This window comes from Osmerus mordax, chromosome 27, assembly GCF_038355195.1.
Source record: "Osmerus mordax isolate fOsmMor3 chromosome 27, fOsmMor3.pri, whole genome shotgun sequence".
Lineage (NCBI taxonomy): Eukaryota > Metazoa > Chordata > Actinopteri > Osmeriformes > Osmeridae > Osmerus > Osmerus mordax.
In genome coordinates, this window is record NC_090076.1 from 8,858,812 (window position 1) to 8,880,575 (window position 21,764).

At 44.8% G+C, this 21,764-nt stretch overlaps 2 protein-coding genes across 2 annotated transcripts; one reads left to right on the forward strand and one right to left on the reverse strand.

The window, feature by feature from the left end:
- Positions 1–884: 884 nt before the first annotated feature.
- On the reverse strand, positions 885–15,723 carry fyco1a (FYVE and coiled-coil domain autophagy adaptor 1a). The gene is made up of 18 exons (XM_067230533.1): positions 15,667–15,723; positions 15,116–15,214; positions 14,201–14,307; positions 13,868–13,993; positions 12,959–13,065; positions 12,413–12,556; positions 11,849–11,942; positions 9,130–11,646; positions 8,897–8,989; positions 8,311–8,429; positions 7,651–7,818; positions 6,426–6,578; positions 5,700–5,929; positions 4,604–4,751; positions 3,885–3,977; positions 3,384–3,594; positions 2,563–2,672; positions 885–2,435 (listed from the first exon to the last, which is right to left on the reverse strand). The coding sequence occupies exons 2-18, from the start codon at positions 15,165–15,167 to the stop codon at positions 2,360–2,362; spliced, it is 4,548 nt and encodes a 1,515-aa protein (XP_067086634.1). The 5' UTR covers positions 15,168–15,214; positions 15,667–15,723; the 3' UTR covers positions 885–2,359.
- Positions 15,724–16,624: 901 nt separating this feature from the next.
- Positions 16,625–17,893, forward strand: xcr1a.1 (chemokine (C motif) receptor 1a, duplicate 1). Its single transcript, XM_067230537.1, has one exon. The coding sequence runs from the start codon at positions 16,625–16,627 to the stop codon at positions 17,615–17,617; it is 993 nt and encodes a 330-aa protein (XP_067086638.1). The 3' UTR covers positions 17,618–17,893.
- The last annotated feature ends 3,871 nt before the right edge of the window (positions 17,894–21,764 follow it).

The following is a 21,764-nucleotide window of genomic DNA, read 5'->3' on the forward strand; positions in this document are numbered from 1 at the left end:
ACGCGGAGAGATGAATCTAATAGCCTACTGGATATAATTTTCTTTGTCAGAAGGCGTGGAGCATTGATCTGCAGGACTGTGTCGCGTAAAACAAAACATGTTTGTAGTGAACTAGCCTACTCCAGCTGTGATGCATATTACAATCGCTTACACTACCCAAGCGAACTTTAATGTGTGAATTGAGCATTTGATCTTGAGTGGTCCACTCGTGTAACCGGCTACAATGGTAAAACGTCTCTCATTTGCTTATTACTATTTCCTAATTTAAGGTCTAGGATCAAGGAGCAATGACGTGAGAAGAGCGAGACAATTGTCAAGAAAACATATTAGCCTATCCTTTTAAGTGACATTCCAAACCTGGTAGTGCAAGTAATTTTTGTTGCCAATAACCTGACACAAATATATTGTGCTCCGCGCTTAACAACGCCGATGCACTTTTGGAGAGACAGCACCGCGGCGCTGAGTGTCTTTTCTGTTACGGTATAATTTAAAAAAAATCGTTTCCCTGTCTTTCATCAAATGTTTCAAACATTTGACAATTTTGGCATATTTAACAAATAATTCATAAAATGAACCAGATAGCCTTTTAGAAGCCGTTAGATTTCAATGAGCATTTTCCTTTACTTACCTCTACTTAGCCTACCTGTGGTGAAAATCACTCATTCAACCAGTTTGAATAGAGCAAATTATCTCCTGCCTACTCCAACTCCCCTGCTTTTGTAGCATATCACAAAGCTAAGAGAAAAATAAACAAAGGTGTCTGCAGATTTCAAAGACGAAATTGTAGCCAAGCACTGACGATTTATGTCACATCTCCTGCTTTGTCACAAGCACATCTTTGTAACACTGCTGTTCATAAAAAGACGGAAAATCAGTTTGTCAATGTAAAATACAATTCGCTTTATTTTAAATCATCTGAAAGTGCACGTCTGTAGAGAAAATATGAGGCGTTGTATACAAATTGCACCATTTTAGACCATTCTGGGTAAGAAAGTACGAAATGTTTGAGAAATATAAAAAGTTCTCGTAAAACGCACTAGAGTGTAGCCCTTGTTTCATTAGAGATATCCGCCACGTCATCACGATAACGACTTGTGTGAGATAGTATTAACATAAACAAACAGAAAAACATGCAACACACAAAATTAAAACATAATTGGATCCTGGTGAGGAGGAAAACGTAAATCTAAAACTGCGGCTTTAAACACACAAAACAAAACCTCAATTTGCAGTTACCATGCTGGTATTTCCTCCCTGGACATCACGCACGCACAGCCCTGTACCGTGTTCCACTTAATAATAACGTGTATAACTACACGATCACATACCAGTTCCGTGTTCCTATGCACAGATACTACTATGCAATGTCGACTTGAAGAATAGTGTTAATAAATCTAAAACAAAATAAAACCATCTAGGAACATCTTCCTAAACCAAAGACCAACAGAGGACATCAACGTCAACAAATTCCTTAGACAAAAGTAAATCTCATGCATAAATAGGTATATTGCATATGTGTTTTCAATGGTATATTGAAATATATAGTATGTTACTTGAAGATGGCATCATCTTGCACCTACATCCGAAACAAGAAAATAATGAGTGATAGTTGGAGTCCCAGACCCATTGACTGTTAGTGTTACCAGGAACTGTTGTCAGTATGTTCATTTGAGTTTAAAGGTAACTAATATACATAGTATTAGCTGACATTCAAACAGTATCACCTAAAACATGAACAGATTGTCAGTTATAATTAAAGTATGGAAAAAATATATATATATCACAGAATAACCATTGTCTTTCACATCACAGTCATTTGGATCAGCTTTTGACAAAATCGGAAGGCTTCCAAACTTCTACTTTTATAATACAGATGTAAAATATTTATCTGAACCATGAAATAAGGAAGTGTCACAAAAACAGATCCTTACAACTCCTAAGCTCCACAAAGCGAGCAGACTTCAAAGATTTCCTTAGACACAGAATGCCTGCCGCTCTAAAAGGCCTGCATTACGGTTGAAATGCACATATAAAAGGTTAATCTCATTGAATTGTCGGGTTATGTTTTTTTAAACGTATTAGTATCTCCATAGCCACACTCCCTTACACTTTATCTCTATCTGTGAACAGTTCAACTGGGCGGGAGGTTAGGGTCAAACCACAAACACACTCCACAGCATGAAAGAACACAAGATGGCAAAAAAAATAAAAAATACTTGGGAGCATGGCCCACTAAGCACTGAAGGTTGGACATTAAAAATAACAAAATGTAAAAGCTCCATTTTCGTTTTCCTTATCTCCCCTGTGTTCATCCCTCTAAAATCTACCCTGTATCAGAGTCAGAAATTGCAAACCAGATTCATGGAAAATCACTCCCGTCGTAGATCACTGGCTCCTCGACGGTTAAGTGGTACAGCACTTTCTTAGAGATGAACCTGTGAGGATGAAAGTATGAAAACACGAGGCATAAAAGAACCAAAATCAATACATCAAAGAGCTTTTTTCTTTTATCAGGTTTGGAGTGGTGATGGTTAGAAGCAAGCGTGTCCAGTTGTGAGTTACCGAGAGAAGGAGTTATCAAAGATGAGGGTGTACAGTCCGGGATTCCTGACTTTCAGCTGGCCTTGGATGGTCTCTTTGTGGGAATTACACCGGGTCAGAGGAATCAGCACCTGAGAAAAAAGGATTCATATCAGCATTTACAGGATTCTAACACCCCCTCACACCGTCTATTTATAATTCCTTTGTGTGTTTTGGGTTTGTGCGTGTGAAATAAATAAAAATGATGTCATGAATTCTTTGACGTCATAGCAGAGCTTTATAACGACCGTTCATTAGAACCAGGTGTGCTGGAGCAGGGAAAAACATGGAAAACTTCCAGGACAGTGTGCCCCGAGGACCAGGATTAAAGAGCACTGTTCTATGGTCTTGATTCAATCAGACGTAAATGTAATCTTGCTTACTGAAGCATCCCCGTTTTTACCCCCTTGTGACTTTGAGGAAAAAAAACGACCTCTATCCTTACAGGTGACATTATTCTCTCAAAATATAGGGTTGAGCTCAGCTGGCGAATAAAGCTTAAAATTCTAAACGGAACGTAAAGGAAAGAAAGAAAAACTGACATTTGACCTTCCCAGAGGGCGCTGTTCTCTCATTTACATTTTGGCCTGGGGTGAGCCTAAAATTTACATTTACATTTAGTCATTTAGCAGACGCTCTTATCCAGAGCGACTTACAGTAAGTACAGGGACATTCCCCCCGAGGCAAGTAGGGTGAAGTGCCTTGCCCAAGGACACAACGTCATTTGTCATGGCTGGGGAATCGAACCGGCAACCTTCTGATTAGTAGCCTGATTCCCTAACCGCTCAGCCATCTGAGCCTACCTTGGACTGCTCCACCTGGGAGTCGGCAGTGTCGCGGTACACCACGCTGAAGGAGATGCTCTTGGGTTCGGACGAGAACACCCACTTGATGGTGGGGCCGGGGTTGTCCACGGCGATGGCTACGACGCTGTAGCAACTGGACTTGACGAAGAGCTCCCGGGAGCCGTCGCCAAACTGAGACACGTCGGTGAGGCCGAGGGGGACGACCAGCCTGCGGGCACAGCCAGGCGTCACACACAGCGGAGCCGTTTAACAGGCTTAGACAGTATGGGTGTCAAGACGGTCTTGCGTTCACGGGGGCCTAAACGTGTCGCCCAGCTCTTACAGTAACCGTCACGTCACGTACAGTATATTCATGTGTGGTTGATCTAGGACTGTGACTGCTGTCGTTTAATCTCATAAAAGGCTTTGCTGACAATAACTGGGACAGTGGGTTCACTTTGAGTTGCTTTCGATGGGAAAACAAACAAAAAAGCGACTAAAATGCACATGTTCACTCACGTTAGTTCCCCACATTTGAGAAGGTTAATCTCTGCATCCTGCACCGTGGGGACATTTTCTTCCGGGTCATCAGGGGTCAAGTCTCCTGTGCCTCTGTAAAATGAGAACATACGATCTCTAAAATCACTTTTATGTACACTATATCTAATAATGTGATATAAGAATAAGTCTTCATCTAGCAATACTTATCGGAGAATATAATGGTGTTATTCCAAAAATATGTGATCGTTTTAAATATAATTTGAGGCAGAAATACTGGTTGAGATCTACCCTGGAGTGGTATAAGTGTGAGATTATAATATCGAAAAGCGTAAAAAAAGCGTGCAGAGATTGCAGAGGCATTTCTCACCTCCAGTGGCATTCACAGTTATTACGTTCCCCAGGGATCACCTAGTAGGCTCAGCGCCGCGATAATGACTTTTAACTACAGTACAACCCTACCAGTGTGAATGCCACCAGAAATGACTGTGTGCTTTTTCCCTCTGTTCGTTGTAAGAGCAGGGATTGTAACCCTTGCCCACTAGCTAGCTTTTTGGCTGGACGAATGGAATTCTGTACGAAGTGGCGTGATTGGTCGAGTAAAAATGAATATGAATGAAATGCTTTTGCTCAATACATTACAGTCAAATGAGCACTTAAGAGATTCACTGTAATTACAGTGTGTGTGTGCAGGTGTGTGTGTGCAGGTGTGTGTGTGTGTGCAGGTGTGTTTCACTTACATGTCCAACGCTCCTGGGGGCTTTGCTTCCTGTTCCCCCTCCAGGGAACCCCCTGTAGTTTGGGACATGGTATCGCTGTCATAGATCCCATTTACGTCCTCCTCCGTGATGATGTCATACACCCCATCATCGGACTTAGGGTCCGACACTGCACAACAAACACAAGGTTATGCCTGCAGCAAGCGGGCTAGGAACATGAGGTTTGAGATGTACTGTACATATGTATACTCCAGGCCAATCATATTGAACTGAAACGCTCTTTCAAAACTAGGCCACAGCTGGCAAGTTTGGATTTTGTGCCGTTTTCATTTTCAATTTATAGTAAAAGCAGAAAAAGCAGAACTGGAATTCACAAGGTTGAGCTGTGATGATCACCATGACCACACACACTTTTCTTTCATATGTAACTGCATGATTGGAAGGTCAACTTGGGAGCACTGTAGTTGGGGAGTCCTTTGATGTACCCTATATGTAAGCTTTTGTATTTTATAGTCTAGTATCTATGTTTTTTATTTCTTGCTGTGAAAACCAACTGTCATCTGGGGGACAAGCAAAGCTGGAAGTTGACTTTTCATTTAGTCAGAATATAAGGTACTTCCAAAGAATGGCAGACGTTTCTGTCCTCATTCCGCAGGAAGATCCGAATACATTTACATTTAGTCATTTAGCAGACACTCTTATCCAGAGCGACTTACAGTAAGTACAGGGACATTCCCCCCGAGGCAAGTAGGGTGAAGTGCCTTGCCCAAGGACACAACGTCAGTTTGCATGACCGGGAATTGAACTGGCAACCTTCAGATTACTAGCCCGACTCCCTCACCGCTCAGCCACCTGACTCCACGAATATCCTCTCAGGGTTTGTGATTGGTTCCCCATTTCACTGAAAACCACTTCCCAGCTTTGAAAGAGCCTTCCTGCGTTTGTGTCCATTGAAAAGAGTGATGGCGTGCGTGTGTGTGCGTGTGTTGCTGTGTAAATGCATCGACAAAAAACTGGGGACTGTATATTTGCGCCATACAAACAAACAAACAAACATGCATACGTGTCCACAGATCCAGTTCTGATGCGTGTTTGTTGATCCATGCATATATCATACCTGTGACCCTGGGGGTGGGTTTGTAGGGGGCTGGTTGGGGGTGGGGCTGAGGCCCGGCCTCGAGGGGAGGGGGCTGGGTTTCCGAGGGGCTCAGCTCAGCCTGGGTGAACCTCTCCACCACGGCGCTGTGCTGCGTGTAACACTCCCTACAACAGCGTTCCTTCTTCCCACTGTGCTTGGTCGTCACAAAGTTGTTGCTGCAGTAGTAGCAGAAGATGCGGCCGCAGAGTCTGCGCGGACAGAGCACAGGCGAGGGTGAGCAGACGACATCGGCCTGCACTACATTTCAGAAAGCCTACATGAGGTAAGATACCCGATAACATATCACAATAATATACACATGACTGTATCTGCGTTACAGTCAGTCTGGAGTCAGGTGGCTGAGCGGTTAGGGAATCGGGGTATTAATCAGTAGGTTGCCGGTTCGATTCCCGGCTGCGAAATGACGTTGTGTCCTTGGGCAAGGCACTTCACCTACTTGCCTCTGGGGGAATGTCCCTGTACTTACTGTAAGTCGCTCTGGATAAGAGCGTCTGCTAAATGTAATGTAAATGTACATTGCAGTTTGTGAACTGTGTAAATAAAATCCACATGCTTCGTCAAAGATTCGCCACTACATGCCATCATCGGCCTTGTACAGTACCATCACACAGGTGTGTTTTACAGAGCCGTAGGCCTCCAGGGGCCCCACAGCTCCCCCCCCCCCCCCCCGAAGCCAGAGCCCACCTGCAGTGGTGTCTCCGTAGCCACCAGGTGAAGTGGCCCTGGCAGCCCAGGCAGTGAGTGGCCTCCTTGTCCACCAGCCACCAGCGTTCCTCTGCACGCTGCTTCTGTTCGAACTCCAGAGCGTCTGACTTCTGCCACAGAGCGTCTTTATCCCTGCCAAAGACACACACACACACACACACAGACACACACACAGACACACACACACAGACACACAGACACACACACACACACAGACAGACAGACAGACACACACACACAGACACACACACAGACAGACACACACACAGACAGACACACACACAATGTTGACCACGGACCTACACGAAGGTGTGACATGAGAAACGCGCACAGAGCAATTTGCAGTCGCGTATACGGTGTTTTATACACAGCATGTAAGTCTGTTGATATCAGCGAGGATATGTCAGTCCAGGGGTACATTATTCATACTTTTCGAGCACAGCTATTCTGCTCGATTAGGCTCAAGCAAGGGTTCTGCGAATCATATCTGTACATTTATGAGTAATGGAGGAAAATGCACATTCCTAAGTTGTTTATCCTTATTCAGTTACACTCGATATTTTCTCCACCCCGCTGTTTTCATTTACGGAGGCTGAAGATAATCTTGCAGATGAGAGATGGAACGCCCAAATTATGGGAGTAAATGAAGCGAGTAAGCAAAAAGACACAAACAAAACTATTGGGGGCACTTCAGGGGAGCAGGCGGATTCAGGGAATATCTGCTCCCCGACCGGGGATGAAGGCTTAGTGAATCAAACCGCAGAGACATGTATTCATGTCACATACCACACACATGCCTGGTAAGCAGAAAGTAGATCATTTCCATCTTTCCTATTACCTATCTCATTTTTTCCAACCACTTTTTTCTGCTATTTGCTTTTCTGCACCATGCTGCTGCCTCGATCACCATATCTCCTAGCCCTGGCTGTCTGTCACCTTTTTCTCCGACTGTTGCAATAAAAACAAAATCTGAGCTGAAACTCAAAAGCCTCACGTCTGTCATTTAACAGTTTTTTTTAAGGGCTGCCTGTCATAGCCGGTATCTGCACTGCCTACAAGATTTTCTGCTTCCAGAAATCTTCAGGCAACTAGACTTAATGTGAATAAAACATTTTGTAAAAAGAAATATCTAGTCTGTAAGATGTTTATCGGTTTCTCTCATCTTCCTTGAGAGAGGAGGGTCAGCGGAGGAACGAGCGCATACTTGATCAGCTCAATGAGCCGCTCCTCCAGGTAGCTTTTGGTTCTGCAGAGGTCATCGATCTCGGCGGCCATTGTGAGGTTCTGGTTCTGGTTCGAGGCCTCAGCCCGCTCCAGTTTCAGCTGCAGCTCGTCGCGGACCTTCTGGACATCCGACAGAACCACCTCCGTGCTGACAGGAATAATGTCGCAAAAGACATTAAAAGACAGAATTATTAACACGTGAGAAAGACACACCTAGACTGCTGCTGCATGGGCAGAAATGTGTCACAAGAAACTGAATTTGGATCATTTGAATTGCTGAACTTGAATAATGGCATTAAAAACAGAGTCTTAATCATGTCATTTGATGTTGTATTGTTGAACATAATAGCATAATTCATCAAGTTGATTTTAGTTTGGAACTGAATTCCAATAAGCACACCTGATTCAAATGAATGGTTATCAGGCTTCCACAGAGCTTGATAACAACCATTAATTTGAATCAGGTGTGAAACATCGAAAACATACAGGAGAGAGGCCCCTGAGGACCAGGATTGAACCCCCCTAATGTAGAAGCAGGAAATGTCTGATCATTTATTTTATCCATTTTTATTTGTGGCACTTAATCTTTGTTTAATCTCGTTTACTCGTTTCTGATTGGACGGGGGCCTCAGGACCTTACCTAGCAACAGAGTCTTTCAGTCTCTGGATCTCCTCGTCGCAATGGCGAAGCGAAGCTTCTGACTGCGAGGCATGAGAATCTTTCTCTCCGATGAGACGGAAGTTCTCCACATTTATACTCTTCGTCAAAAAAACAGAACAAACATTGTGTTGGAAAACAACATATGCAAAGGTCGGCTTAATTAGAACGTTCCTCTGATTCAACTTCCTTGTTTCTGTACCACTGTATCAGACAGTGAACTGATATGTTGGAAGCCTACAGAGGGTTTATAGTTAAACTGGTAAACAAGTGTTCCAGTAAAGCAAACCACTTCCTGTTTCACATCATCTGTCGGACAGAATCAAATCATAATCACCCTGCTCTTTGTGATTACGTTTGTGGAAACAAAACGCTTATCGACATGATATTCATTCATCCCCCACACACACCTGTGTGCTACTTTCTGTCCTCCTTCCTGTAATGAAACCCCCATGCTTTCTCCCTCGACAGCTGTCTGAGTGTCCCAGTTTGTTTCGAACCCGTCGTGAACACAGTCACTGACAACACGGTGAAGATATCTAGATGGATAGATGATGAAGATACAGACCTCTAACTCGGACACCTTGGCCTCCAGACTCGACACCCTCTGCTTCTCTGTTTGCAGCTGTGCTCTTGCATTTCTCAGCTCCTCATTTACATTCTTGATGGAGAGAGAAAATAACGTGAAATGATGATGGGTTTTGGTGGAGGAGCAGAGTGAAGAGGTGTCATGCTGATTCAGTGCTGAGTGATTAAGCCCCGGGGAAAACAGCCTTGTGAAGAAGAAGCGATCCAACTCACCTTGATTTGGTTCTGAGAATTCATGCTATCCGAACTCATCTGGAACTTCACGGCCTCCATCTCCTCACGGCCGGAGTCCTCGAGCATCTTCACCTGACCCTCGGCCTTCTCCAGCTTCTCCTGCAACTCCAGCATGGTTGCCGGAAGGTTCTCCGTCTGTCTCAGCTCCTCGTGGAGGCTGAGGTTCTCCTGCCGCAGGGCGGCCAGGCAAGCCTCGATTCGCTCCCCCTCCCTGGTCATCTTCTCCTTCAGCATCTCCATCTCGGTCGCCCCGCCTTCCCAATGTTCCCTGGCCTCCTCCTTCTCCGCCGTCAGTCTGCAGATCGTCATCCCCAGCTCGGCCATCTCGGTGTTCGCCCGGTGGAGCCCCTCCCTGGTCTCGGTGCTCTCCAGCTCCAGCCTCTCGTTCTGGGCCTTCAGAGTCGCCAGCTGTTCCCTGCCGGAAGCCTCCGCGACAGCCAGCTCGGCGTGAGTGGCCTTGTCCTTGTCGTGCTCCTTGGCCAGCGCCTCCTCTCGCTCTCGGCACTGGAGCAGTTCGGCCACGTGCTCCTGGTTGAGTGCCTCCGTCTGGACTTTGAGCTGCTCCGTTAGGGTCCTCAGCTCGTCCCTCTGGGACTCGGTCACCTCCAGCTGAGCCTGGATCTTCACCCTCTCCTCCCCGGACTTCTGCAGCTGCACCCTCAGGTCCAGAACCTCCCCCTGGAGCCTGGAGACCTCCTTGACGTTCACCTCCAGCTGGCTCTCTGCCAGCGTCAGCCTAGAAGCCGCCTCTTGGCTTTCCTTCGCCTGGGCAGAGCTCCTCTCCAGCTGGGCCTTCTCCACAGCTTGCGTCTGTGAGGTCACCCTCTGGATCAGCTCCGTCTGCCTGGCACAGGTGTCCTCTGCCTGGGCTTTGGCCTTCTCCAGCTCTCTCTCTCTGGCCTCCAGGTCCTCCATCCGGGCCTGGAGCTCCACGCATTCCTTCTTCTTGTTCTCCAACTGGGCCTCCCTGTCCCTGAGACGCTCCTGGAGACCCGCCTCGCTCCTCCGCGAGACCCCCAAGCTCTTTTCCAGCTCCCCGATCTGCCCGTGGATGGCCCTCAGTTCTTCCTGCATGGAGCCCAGCGCCGCTTTCACCGTGGCCTGCTCCTCCCTCAGGCTGACGTTCTCCTGCTCCAGGCGCTTGGCGTTCTTGTCGGAGACCCCGGCGGTCATGGCGGCCCTCTGAAGGCTCTCGTCCAGGGCGCGGTTCTCCTCGCGCAGCCTCCTCTCCTTCTCGTCCACCGTGACCTTGGCGTCGTCCAACTGGCTTCGCAGCTGCTTGTCCGAGGCCCGCAGGGCGGCCACCTCCGCCTCCAGCGCCGCGCGGTTCTCCGCCAGCTCCTTCTTCAGCTCCTCGTTCCTCTTCGCCGCGCTCAGCAGCTTCCCGTTGAGCTCCATCAGGTTGGTGCACTGGGTCTTGTAGTCCTCGGTTTTCTTGGCCTGATCCCTGTGGCCGGCCTCCGCCTCAGAGAGGCTGCCGCTGAGGCGTTCCCTCTCCGCGGTCAGGCTCTGATTCTGGGCCTCCGATTCCTGGAACCTCCCAGCGCTGGAGGCCAGCTCGGCCTCCGTGTTCCTCAGCTTCTTCTTCAGTGAGAGGAGCTCCCTTTCCTGAGATTCCTTGACTTCTGCTGCACTCTTCTGCGTCTCCTCTTTCTCTTCCTCTGACCTCCTCCTGGTCTCCTCGGCCAGCCTCTCCTTCTCCTCCAAAGCACGCTGGAGGTCCTGAAGTTGCCGCTGCTGGTTGCTGGCTTCCTTCTCCCTCACCGACAACGCCCCCTGCAGATTCTCAATAGCGTCGAGCTGATCCTTGGCCTGCTCCTCAAGCTTGGCTTTCTGCTCGGCTGAAGACGCTGCCAGCGCTGCACGTTTGGTTTCGGCCTCTTTCGCCGCCGCCTCCCTGCCCCTCAGCTCCTCGGCGAGTCTCTCTGCATGCCTCCTCCTCTCCTCCCCCTCCGCCACGGCCTCCATCTTCCCTTTGTCCGCCTCCTTCAGCTTGTCCAGGAGGTCGTGGATCTTCTGTGCCGAGTCAAAGTAGCTGGCTGCCTGCTGCCCCTTCTCATCCAGCACCCCGTCAAGCTTAGCCATGAGCTCGGCGTTTTTCCCCTCGGCGACCAGCAGCTTTTCTTGAAGTAGGCGCTGTTCTGACGCCCGGGCGCTCTCAGCCATCCGGAGACCCTCCAGCTCTTTCTCGAGGGCCTCCTCGCGCCCCTCCAGGGTCCTGAGCGCCCTCTGCAGGCCCGCTTGCTCCCCCTGTGCGGCCAGAGACACGTCCAGCTGCCTCTGGAGCTCCACCACCACCCCCCTGAGCTCGGCCGCCTCCTCCCCCAGCTGCTGCACCCTCTCCAGCAGCTCCCGCTGCTTCAGCTCCGACTGGTCCAGCTCCAGGCGGAGGTCGTCCACGGCGCTGACGTCCGCGCCGCAGGCGGGGAGGGACTCGTTCAGCTCGCTCAGCATGCCCGTCCCGTAGTCGGGGCTGGATGGGAACTCGTGTGCCTGCTGAGGAGAGATGGCGAGGGGGCAAGAGGGGAGAGGGGGCGAGGGGGTAGGGGGGAGAGGGGGCAAGGGGGGAGACGCATTCTGTTCTTGTTCTATTTTAACATGACTTTAATTAGATTTTTAATATGTTATTAGAAAACACAGTGGAGGACTTTGGCTGTTAAGATTAAGAAGTCCCTCTTCTGTACGTGCGTGCTAGTACCTGTGAGTAAGTGCTGGCAAGACTGTTGATGCTGGAACTACGACTAGGGGCTTTCCACATGTGACTCGGCGAATTTGGCATGCCCAGAGTTCTCCTGTAAATCAGTAAACATTGTGACAGAGCTACATTTACATTTAGTCATTTTTTTAGCAGACGCTCTTATCCAGAGCGACTTACAGCAAGTACAGGGACATTCCCCCTACAGCCGACTACCAATTCAATGGTTATAAAAGCTCTAAAACACTTTGAAACCACATTCGTGCATAAGATGTTTACGGTTTGGGAAGGGTGGCATGTGCCCACACAAAAGTACTTGTTTGTTTTGTGATCTACATTACATTTACATTTAGTCATTTAGCAGACGCTCTTATCCAGAGCGACTTACAGTAAGTACAGGGACATTCCCCCCGAGGCAAGTAGGGTGAAGTGCCTTGCCCAAGGACACAACGTCAGTTGGCATGACCGGGAATCGAACTGGCAACCTTCGGATTACCAGCCCGATTCCCTCACCGCTCAGCCACTTGACCCTCTGGCAAAAAGCTCAGCGAAAAGGTGATTGGCTACCTGGCGAAAGTTGGCCAGGATGAATCAAGGTCATGACCCCTGGAGGACACGTCAAACTGGACCTCGTTGAGCTCGTACAGGTGACTGATGATGTCAACGCTGAGGTGGGGTTTCAGGAAGGGGCTGCGAGCGTAGAACCAATCGCTGCGGGCGGTTTAGGAAGTGAGAGAAGGGGGGGAGGGGGGAGAGTACACCTGATTTAGAAGATTAAACAGATACACGTGATTATCTTCTGCCTTAAACATATCAACCGCATTTCTATGCACAGTACAACACAAACACAATGCATGATTACAGCTACTTTGTTTCCAGTACGCTAGGTGGGGAACAGAGAGGCAAAAGGATGGAAGTGAAACTGCAGCGGGGAGAGGGGAATGAAAGCTTTTCACAATAGCCAGGGAGGATATGGTAGGAACCTGGGGCGTAGTTACGGACCAAAACCAAACACTCTGAATAGAACCTACTGTACGCTACATGAAGTACTTCCCCTGGTGCTGGAAAGAGCCGGCCTGTGTACGGTAAATGCAGTGTTGGGTTGAGATTCACCTTGTGACCCTCTGGTTCATCAGACACTGTTGCAGAGTGTCAGCCAAGCGCTGGTGGACCAGGGAGTAGCGAATGAAGGCCCTGCCTTTACCCAGAGAGGTCTTCAGCTGAAGGAGAAAGAACGGCTGTGTCAATTATACACACAATTAACTGTTACAGACACAGGAAATTATATGAGATATGAGTAAACACTTTTAAACCCTTTTTTTCTTCCATCTTTGTAATAATGGATCTTTTGAATTTGATATCAGAACAAATTTTTTCCACCAAGTGCCCGGATGCAAATATTAAAGTACCTGTATTTGGATCAGGTAACACCTTCGGCATCTACTAATGAATACCCTGTAATATAACAATGATATCCTCCCTATTAATGATAATTTGGTGGGAAGCTGTTGAGGTGGAGACATGGCACTGATTGCATGTCGGGTAATTATCCTGACCGTGAGGGTGGCAGTGTCTGTTTCATTAGCATCTGATCAAAGAGCAGGATCACTGATTAGCAATCATATGAGTCAGGTGGCTGAGCGGTTAGGGAATCGGGCTGGTAATCAGAAGGTTGCCAGTTCGATTACTGGCCGTGCAAAATTATGTTGTGTCTTTGGGTACGACACTTCACCCTACTTGCCTCGGGGGAATGTCCCTGTACTTTACTGTAAGTCGCTCTGGATAAGTGCGTCTGCTAAATGACTAAATGTAAATATATTAGCATCATGCTGTACTCTATACATGTTGTATTACTTTATAGCATGTCAGTGCAGTTGAGTGCTTCACACCAATGGGCCACAACTGATTGTGTCTGATAACTAATACTTTAAAACAGTTTTCTGTGATTAATGATATGTGATCCATATGAATGACCTTAAAGGATAACAAAAGATGACATTTTAAAAGCATTGGTCTGTATACCTCTGGGATGGATTTAACGAAGCGAATTCCATCGTTGGCTCCTTTGATCTTGGCCAGGCATTCGCTGAAGTATTCCCAGTAGTCTTTCCTTGTGCCCATAAATGTTGTCTTTTCTTTTTGGTCAAACTAAATGAAATGGACACAGATATTGAGACAAACGCTTTGTTGAATACTGACAAATTGTTAGCCATGGATTTCTTGCACTTTTTATTTTATAATATGGTATTCCCCCCCACCACCACCCCAACCCCCCACCCCCTCATCAGACAAAATTTGTGAAGATTGAGGTACATACTGTATGTGAATAAATATTGTGTGAACACTGTTTTTTACCTGTAACAGGTACTCCAGTTTATAGGATAATTTATGCAGGTTGGAACTGTCGTCTGTGATAGGCTCCCCATTCTCCCTGTACTCTTTGGTGAGCTCTGTAACTGCATCTGAGAGAGAAAAGGTCTCAGAGAGGGATACTGGCAAATACAGCGATGAAAGCCCGGCCGCAAACACGTACAAACACAGGCAGACAAATAAGTAAAACCTGACGTGAAAATAGTACTTCCAGCTTGAATGTTTACTCAACCTGAAAGACACTTTATATAGGTCCTGGCATCACCCTGTTTCCATAATATGTCACCATTTTGTCTTATAGTTTCCTCTCTGGTGTTGAAGAGAGCACAGACATGCAATTACTAAAACTCATTAGCCTACAGTACAGGCACACCTTTAGAAGACACACACACACATACTACACTTACCACTAATTAAAACGAGACATAAAACACGTAAAAGCTAAACATCTCAAATGTCCAAACCTTCTTCTGCTCCTATCTCTAAACCTATGTTGTCCCTTCTCATGGAGTTTCTATCCTGCACATCTTACTTGCCTCTTATCCACCGCAAAAAGTGGAAGGATGTCTTAGATCGGCGCACCCATATTAGCTCCCTCTCTCTGCCCTGCTGCATGCTGATCTCTGTACCAGACACAACGCTCTGTGGCCCAGACCAAGAGCCAGGGCTAAATCCAACACGTTCTCCTCATAGGCCAAAATCAGAACGTGCGGAAGAAAATATACTCCTTTTGGGTTGAATTTCAAAGCGTGTGGCCGGTTTGATGTGCGCTGGTTCTGTCTATCAGCAAGACAATGATCTCTTTTCTGATGCATTCACACAGACCCTCATGTTTTGTTGTACTAACACGCACAAAGGCACACACCCACAGACACAAATGCACACACTCTGCTAACCTACCATGCAGATCTCTGATAATCCTTTGAAGCTGGCTTTCGCCCACTGTAGCCATGGTCTGGCGGACTCTCTGACAGCTGGGTCACAGGGTCATGTAGCCTGCTGAATCAGACAATCACACACAGTCAGGGACAAAAGAATCTCGTACAGGCTCGCATATTCCGCAACATCTCTCTCGGTCTCCTGTCCATTCCTTTCCTCTCAGTCTAGGACTGTTTACATCTGTATCCTTCTCTGACAACCACAATACTGCTTATCTGCCTTCCACTAATAACGATTTAAAATAAAACAGTATTTTCAATTCGTAGCCGACTAGCAGGGTAAAATCCTCATTGCCACTATCAACACACTGCCAACGTTAAGTTGTTTTCCTAGTCTTTTAAAGAAAGTTAGCTAACTCGCTAGCTGGTTAGCAATAGTTTGCAATAAATTGACAGCCGTTTTGTAAATATTATAGTTGTATCTAGCAAGGTAACATTACACTAATGTGAACAATACACCTTCATAAATTATCACAAGAACAAAATAATATTTCAGACACAACTTCGACATACTTTAAAGTACTGTAGGCTACAAATAACAATCCGAATAGTTTACTTTCACTTACAAACTTGCTACCCAAGGGATCGGCGGAATCTATTGATTGACAACACTATCTTGCACTAATTTTGCGAGATTACATGTTTGTGTCGATGGTGGGTGGGAACCAGCGAGAGACAAATGTAGTTTGGTTGTAGCGTAGTCTCTGGAAGTAAACAGTGGAATCACGTGACGACATGCTCCGTACTTGAGCTCAACCTACATATCAACACTCAGGTTCAAGGAACGCTGAGCCACAGGATTCAAGTTGTAACCTGGCACAGTGATTCGAGATATCTGTTCAAGTTTCACACATTTACAGATGACAGACTGTTTTTCCAACATTTTCATGCAGTTATTTCCTTTTACAGTAGATACTGCAAACACCTCCGAATGTTTGAAGTGGTCACATTTGAAACTACAGCAATGAATAAAAACCGGTTACAGTGGGCTAATGCATTTATAAAACTACATTCTAGTTTGGAGAACTTAGTCAGAAAGTCAGAAAAGTAGAAAAAAAACAGGATGCCACAGCTTAAGGCCTGAGGCCACACGCCAACACCTGTGGCATTGGTCTAAATATTACAATACCTCCAATGACGTGTTCAGTCTGCAGCTTGTGGCATTTAAGGAAACTTCCTTTTCTCACTTTTAGGGGTATAATACGCACAACGCATAACAGAAAATCACAGAGGAGCCAATACACCTATCGACAACAGGTAGTTTCACTATTTTTATGTTCCTGTTTGTTTTATGCACTTTCTGTATGATTCATTATTCCATTGCCTATTTAATTGCAGTAGCTAATGGTGGAATCATTGCACAGTACTTGTGGACACTGATTATTTAGGCATTCAATTTCACAATCAATTTTTTGTCAAACATGTCTGCTTTCTACATCACCTTTTCAGGGGTTTTTTTAATAACATTTCCATGGAGAACAGTGAAACAACTCCGGCATATGACACTGACTATGGAGACCAGGTCTGTGACAAGGAACAGGTTGCCAAGTTTGGCTCAATGGTCACCCCTGCCTTTTACTCTGTTGTCATCATCTTGAGTCTGGTTGGCAATCTTTTGGTTCTCATAATCCTGGTTCTGTACGAAAACCTCAAGTCTCTCACTAACATCTTCATCCTCAACATGGCCCTGTCGGACTTGTTGTTCACCGCGAGCCTGCCCATCTGGGCGGTTAACGACATCTGGGGATGGATTTTTGAGGAGGTCACCTGTAAAGCCATCACTCTGATTTTCTATGCTGGGTTCTACAGCAGTATGTTGTTCCTGACAATCATGACTATTCACCGCTACCTTGCCGTGGTTCATCCTCTGTCCGACCTTGGTGCACAAAAGGGCTGCTATGGGTTCGTGTCCTCCCTCATCATTTGGATTGTTAGCTTTGCTGCAGCAACACCAGCGCTGATTTTCACGGATGTCCAGTTGAACCCACACACAGACATGTGGCACTGTGAATACGAGGATGTCTGGTGGAAAGAAATCGGTACCTACCAACAAAACTTGTTTTTCTTGTCTGCCTTTGCAGTGATGGCTTTTTGTTATGTGAGGATTTTGGGGAAAATTCTCAAGTCAAGATCACACATGAGGAATAGAACTGTGAAGCTCATTTTCAGTATTGTGGCCGTATTTTTCTTGGGTTGGACTCCGTATAATGTGGTTATATTTTTAATGAAGATGTCTGACTATGAACATGAATGTGAAGTCAGTACAAATCTTGATTACGCGTTCTATGTGTGTCGACTCATTGCATTTTCCCATTGTTGTCTCAACCCTGTATTCTATGCATTCCTTGGAGTGAAGTTCAGAAATCATTTGAAAGTAATTTTGTCGAAAGTTTTTCATCGGCAAAGCACAGATGTTTTACAGAGCAGAACGGTTAACGTCTACTCAATGGGATCAATGTACTGAGTGTACGTTTTCAGACAGTGAGTGTCACACAAACAACAACAATTCTACAGAGCTTCAGGAAACATTTTAAAGAACATTGTATTGGTCAATAGTATCACTTAAAGTCAATAAAATCCATACATTTGTGGTCAGGGGAAGAATGTAGAAACAGTAAAAACTGAAAGACGACGTTGAATCCCATGCACCAGAGTGCTGAATACACATAGGCCTACTTAAAAGCACGTAGCCTATTGTACGCCCTAGCAACAAGCTATAATCATTGGTTTAGTAAAAAAAAGATTCCACGTGTCCACGGGTACGGAGACTGAGCGCGCTTCAGAATAGTACACTCCCTCGTGCCCCTCAGTACAGTAGATAGTGTACACACACAAGCCTAACGGTAAGTTAAAAACTTGCTACATTAGAAAACATTTAATTTAAAGTAATGTTAAAGTAGAAAACAACTTTTCGAAAGAGGATTAAGTGTTGATTGGACTATAACCTTTAATCTTTGTGACTGGTTTTCGTTGTAGAAAACGTTTAAGATTGCTAAGGCATAATTTGTTTTTCTTACCTTATTTGTGAAATGCAAAATGTCAAAGAAATGTCACTTTTTTCAGATGTGTTCTGTCCGCAAGATCCTTAATATTTTAATCGGAATTAACGTCATAAAAATCTCTGATACATTCTCTGAGGGCACTTACCCAGGCTTTGAGCGGTCTTGTGGTTCCTTGTTGCCTGACCATCATCCATTTAGTGTGAGTCCCGGAGAAGCTCCATTCAGTGTCAGTCCATTAAATATAAATGCTAAAAAAGGTGGAAAGGTTTCAGGTGAATACTATTTTTTTGCCATTGATGTTGTAAATCAAAGTGTTTAAAAGAGTGTGTGTTGAGAATGTACCCGAGACTCGTGGGTAGGCTACTATGGATACCTTGAACCATATCACGTGCATTTCTACTTCAGTAAAAGTCTGACTTTAAATGTGCTCATGTATGAAAAATAAAATGTGATATAGAATCAATGTCAAACTTGACTTTCAGTGACGCTTAAATCTGAAACAACTGCCATGTTTACGGGATTCATGTTGGATGCCCGAAAATCATCAGATGTGAATGAGCCCTCAGTTGGCAAGTTCGAGGCTAACAGTTTTACGACATTGCTAAATTGTAATGGGCTTAATGTAAGTTTGTACATAAATACATGCGTTCTATGCATTTTGGTATTTTTCTTGTCACCAATTTCGTCTTCCAACCGTATCCATCTTTATAGGCCAATAATATCAGATGATCAATGTTGATAAAATTACTGTAATCATATAAGAAATACATATCAAACTTGCATTGTTACTGAACAGAATATTATAGATCTACACATGAATCAGTCTTTGATTGATTAAGGCTGAACTTTATTTCCTTCTAGGGTTCAGCTGTTTCTCAGACGGACCAAATTGAAAAGACATTAGTCACTGTAACATGGATCGCACCTGAAACTGGAACTTTCTATTTTCGGTAAGCAGTTAATTACAGTATCTGACAAAAGTTTTATGCTGACAAACTGCTAGTATAAAACAACAAAAGACAACAAAACTGTCTAAAGACCAGTAAACTGAATCATGTCAATTGTATCTGTATTTATCTGTATTTCATATTTTTTCTAAATCATTCAATGTGATCTGTTTCAGGGCTACATTTGTACAAGATTATGCAACATTCTGGAAACCAAATGATATTGTACTAGCTACAACTCCATCTCCTAGTAGCACATCAACATCTCCCAGTACTACATCAACAGCTCCCAGTACTTCATCAACATCTCCCAGTACTACATCAACATCTCCCAGTACTTCATCAACATCTCCCAGTACTACATCAACATCTCCCAGTACTACATCAACAGCTCCCAGTACTTCATCAACATCTCCCAGTACTACATCAACATCTCCCAGTACTACATCAACAGCTCCCAGTACTTCATCAACATCTCCCAGTACTACATCAACAGCTCCCAGTACTACATCAACAGCTCCCAGTACTACATCAACATCTCCCAGTACTACATCAACAGCTCCCAGTACTTCATCAACATCTCCCAGTACTACATCAACAGCTCCCAGTACTACATCAACAGCTCCCAGTACTACATCAACAGTTCCCAGTACTACATCAACAGATACCAGTACTACATCAACATCTCCCAGTACTTCATCAACATCTCCCAGTACTACATCAACAGCTCCCAGTACTTCATCAACATCTCCCAGTACTACATCAACAGCTCACAGTACTACATCAACAGCTCCCAGTACTACGTCAACAGATACCAGTACTACGTCAACAGATACCAGTACTACATCAACAGCTCCCAGTACTACATCAACAGATACCAGTACTACATCAACAGATACCAGTACTATGTCAACAGATACCAGTACTACATCAACAGATACCAGTACTACGTCAACAGATACCAGTACTACGTCAACAGATACCAGTACTACATCAACACATGTAAGATCATTCAATGTGATCTGTTTCAGGGCTACATTTGTACAAGAGTACAAATGACAGAGCGCAATGTTTTTTGGCTATCTTGTTGTTATGATCAGTGACCTATGCACTTTGTAAAGCTCTCTCTTGGAAGTCGCTTTGGATAAAAGCGTCTGCTAAATGAATAAATGTAAATGTAAGATAAAGATCTTGATAAAGATTGATATACAACACACTGTGTTACTTGTCTCAATGAGAGTAGAGATGGAAACAGACAAATATACTTGAACCCAAACATACTAAAATGATGGGCCATATTACAAAGTTTCTAACTGATTTTTCTCAAATTTTACAGGAATCACTTTCATGCGAAATCCCTTTGACCATCTTCTGCTTTGGAGGCTTTGGAGTTATAGTTGTTATAGTTATAGTTGTAAGAGGTAATTAGTCATATGAATATTACGGTACAGTATATCATATTCACTTTCTCTTATTTGTTTTAGAATGATTTTGTCTATTGCGTTTTGCACTGTAATGTTTGCAAAAGACAAATGTTTTAGATGTGTACATGGTTTTGTTTGTTTTGCACTCGTTTATTGCACCTTTCATGATAGTTTAGAATCAAATTCATGTACCGGACAAAAGTTAACCCAGTATCTCACTGGGTCGGGCGCGGTCCAAATGGGCCAGAGCATTATTTATTTTGTGTTATCAACAGTAGCAAATGGCCTGCTTGATGTCATGTGTTGTGACAACATTGTACTGCTTTCTCCTATTCTGTTTGCTCTGTCATTTATCTTCCTCCTGAGAACAAAGTTGGTTAATGATTATTCTGAGTCGTGCCTAAACACACCCCTCACACACTCCACTTCTCCAAGTTGCATACCTCTGAGCTGATTATGACACTCTTCTGTGGAAATCTGTTATCAAGCTTCAACTACAACAAAAACAATTGCTCAAGTCAAACATTCCCATTGGAGTGAAAAAACAAATATATGTATATTGCAGGGTCTCTGAGCGGTGAGGGAGTCGGGCTAGTAATCCGAAGGTTGCCAGTTCGATTCCCGGTCATGCCAACTGATGTTGTGTCCTTGGGCAAGGCACTTCACCCTACTTGCCTAGGGGGGAATGTCCCTGTACTTACTGTAAGTCGCTCTGGATAAGAGCGTCTGCTAAATGACTAAATGTAAATGTAATGTAAATGCATCTGGGCAATGTGGTTGGTAGAATAATGAAGGTCTTGTGATCATTTATAGACTGTAACCATGGTTATTTTAAACGAAACTGCACTGTTGCACTATCAGTAATATTGCACTATTGAACTTGTCTTAGGTTAGTATAGGTTTATAAGGTTAGTATAGGTTATTATGTGTATTTAGAGGTTTAGTATACTGTATTGAATATGGTATATTATTGTATTTTAGGAGGTTTACTATATTTTTGCTTATCATAGATGTAATCTATGTTCTGTGTACATATATGTAACGTTATGCCAGGTTGCTTTGCGTTGTCTTGTCCTAAGAATTTCAGCACCCAGTCTGACCCTGTGTTGTTCTGTGCATCTGACAATAAAAGACTTGGACTGTGCAAATAAAGCATACCTGCTGCCTACTGCTTGAATTTAGTGTTGTTGTGCTAATATACACCTACTCAAATAATTATGGAAAAGAAAAGCCAGATT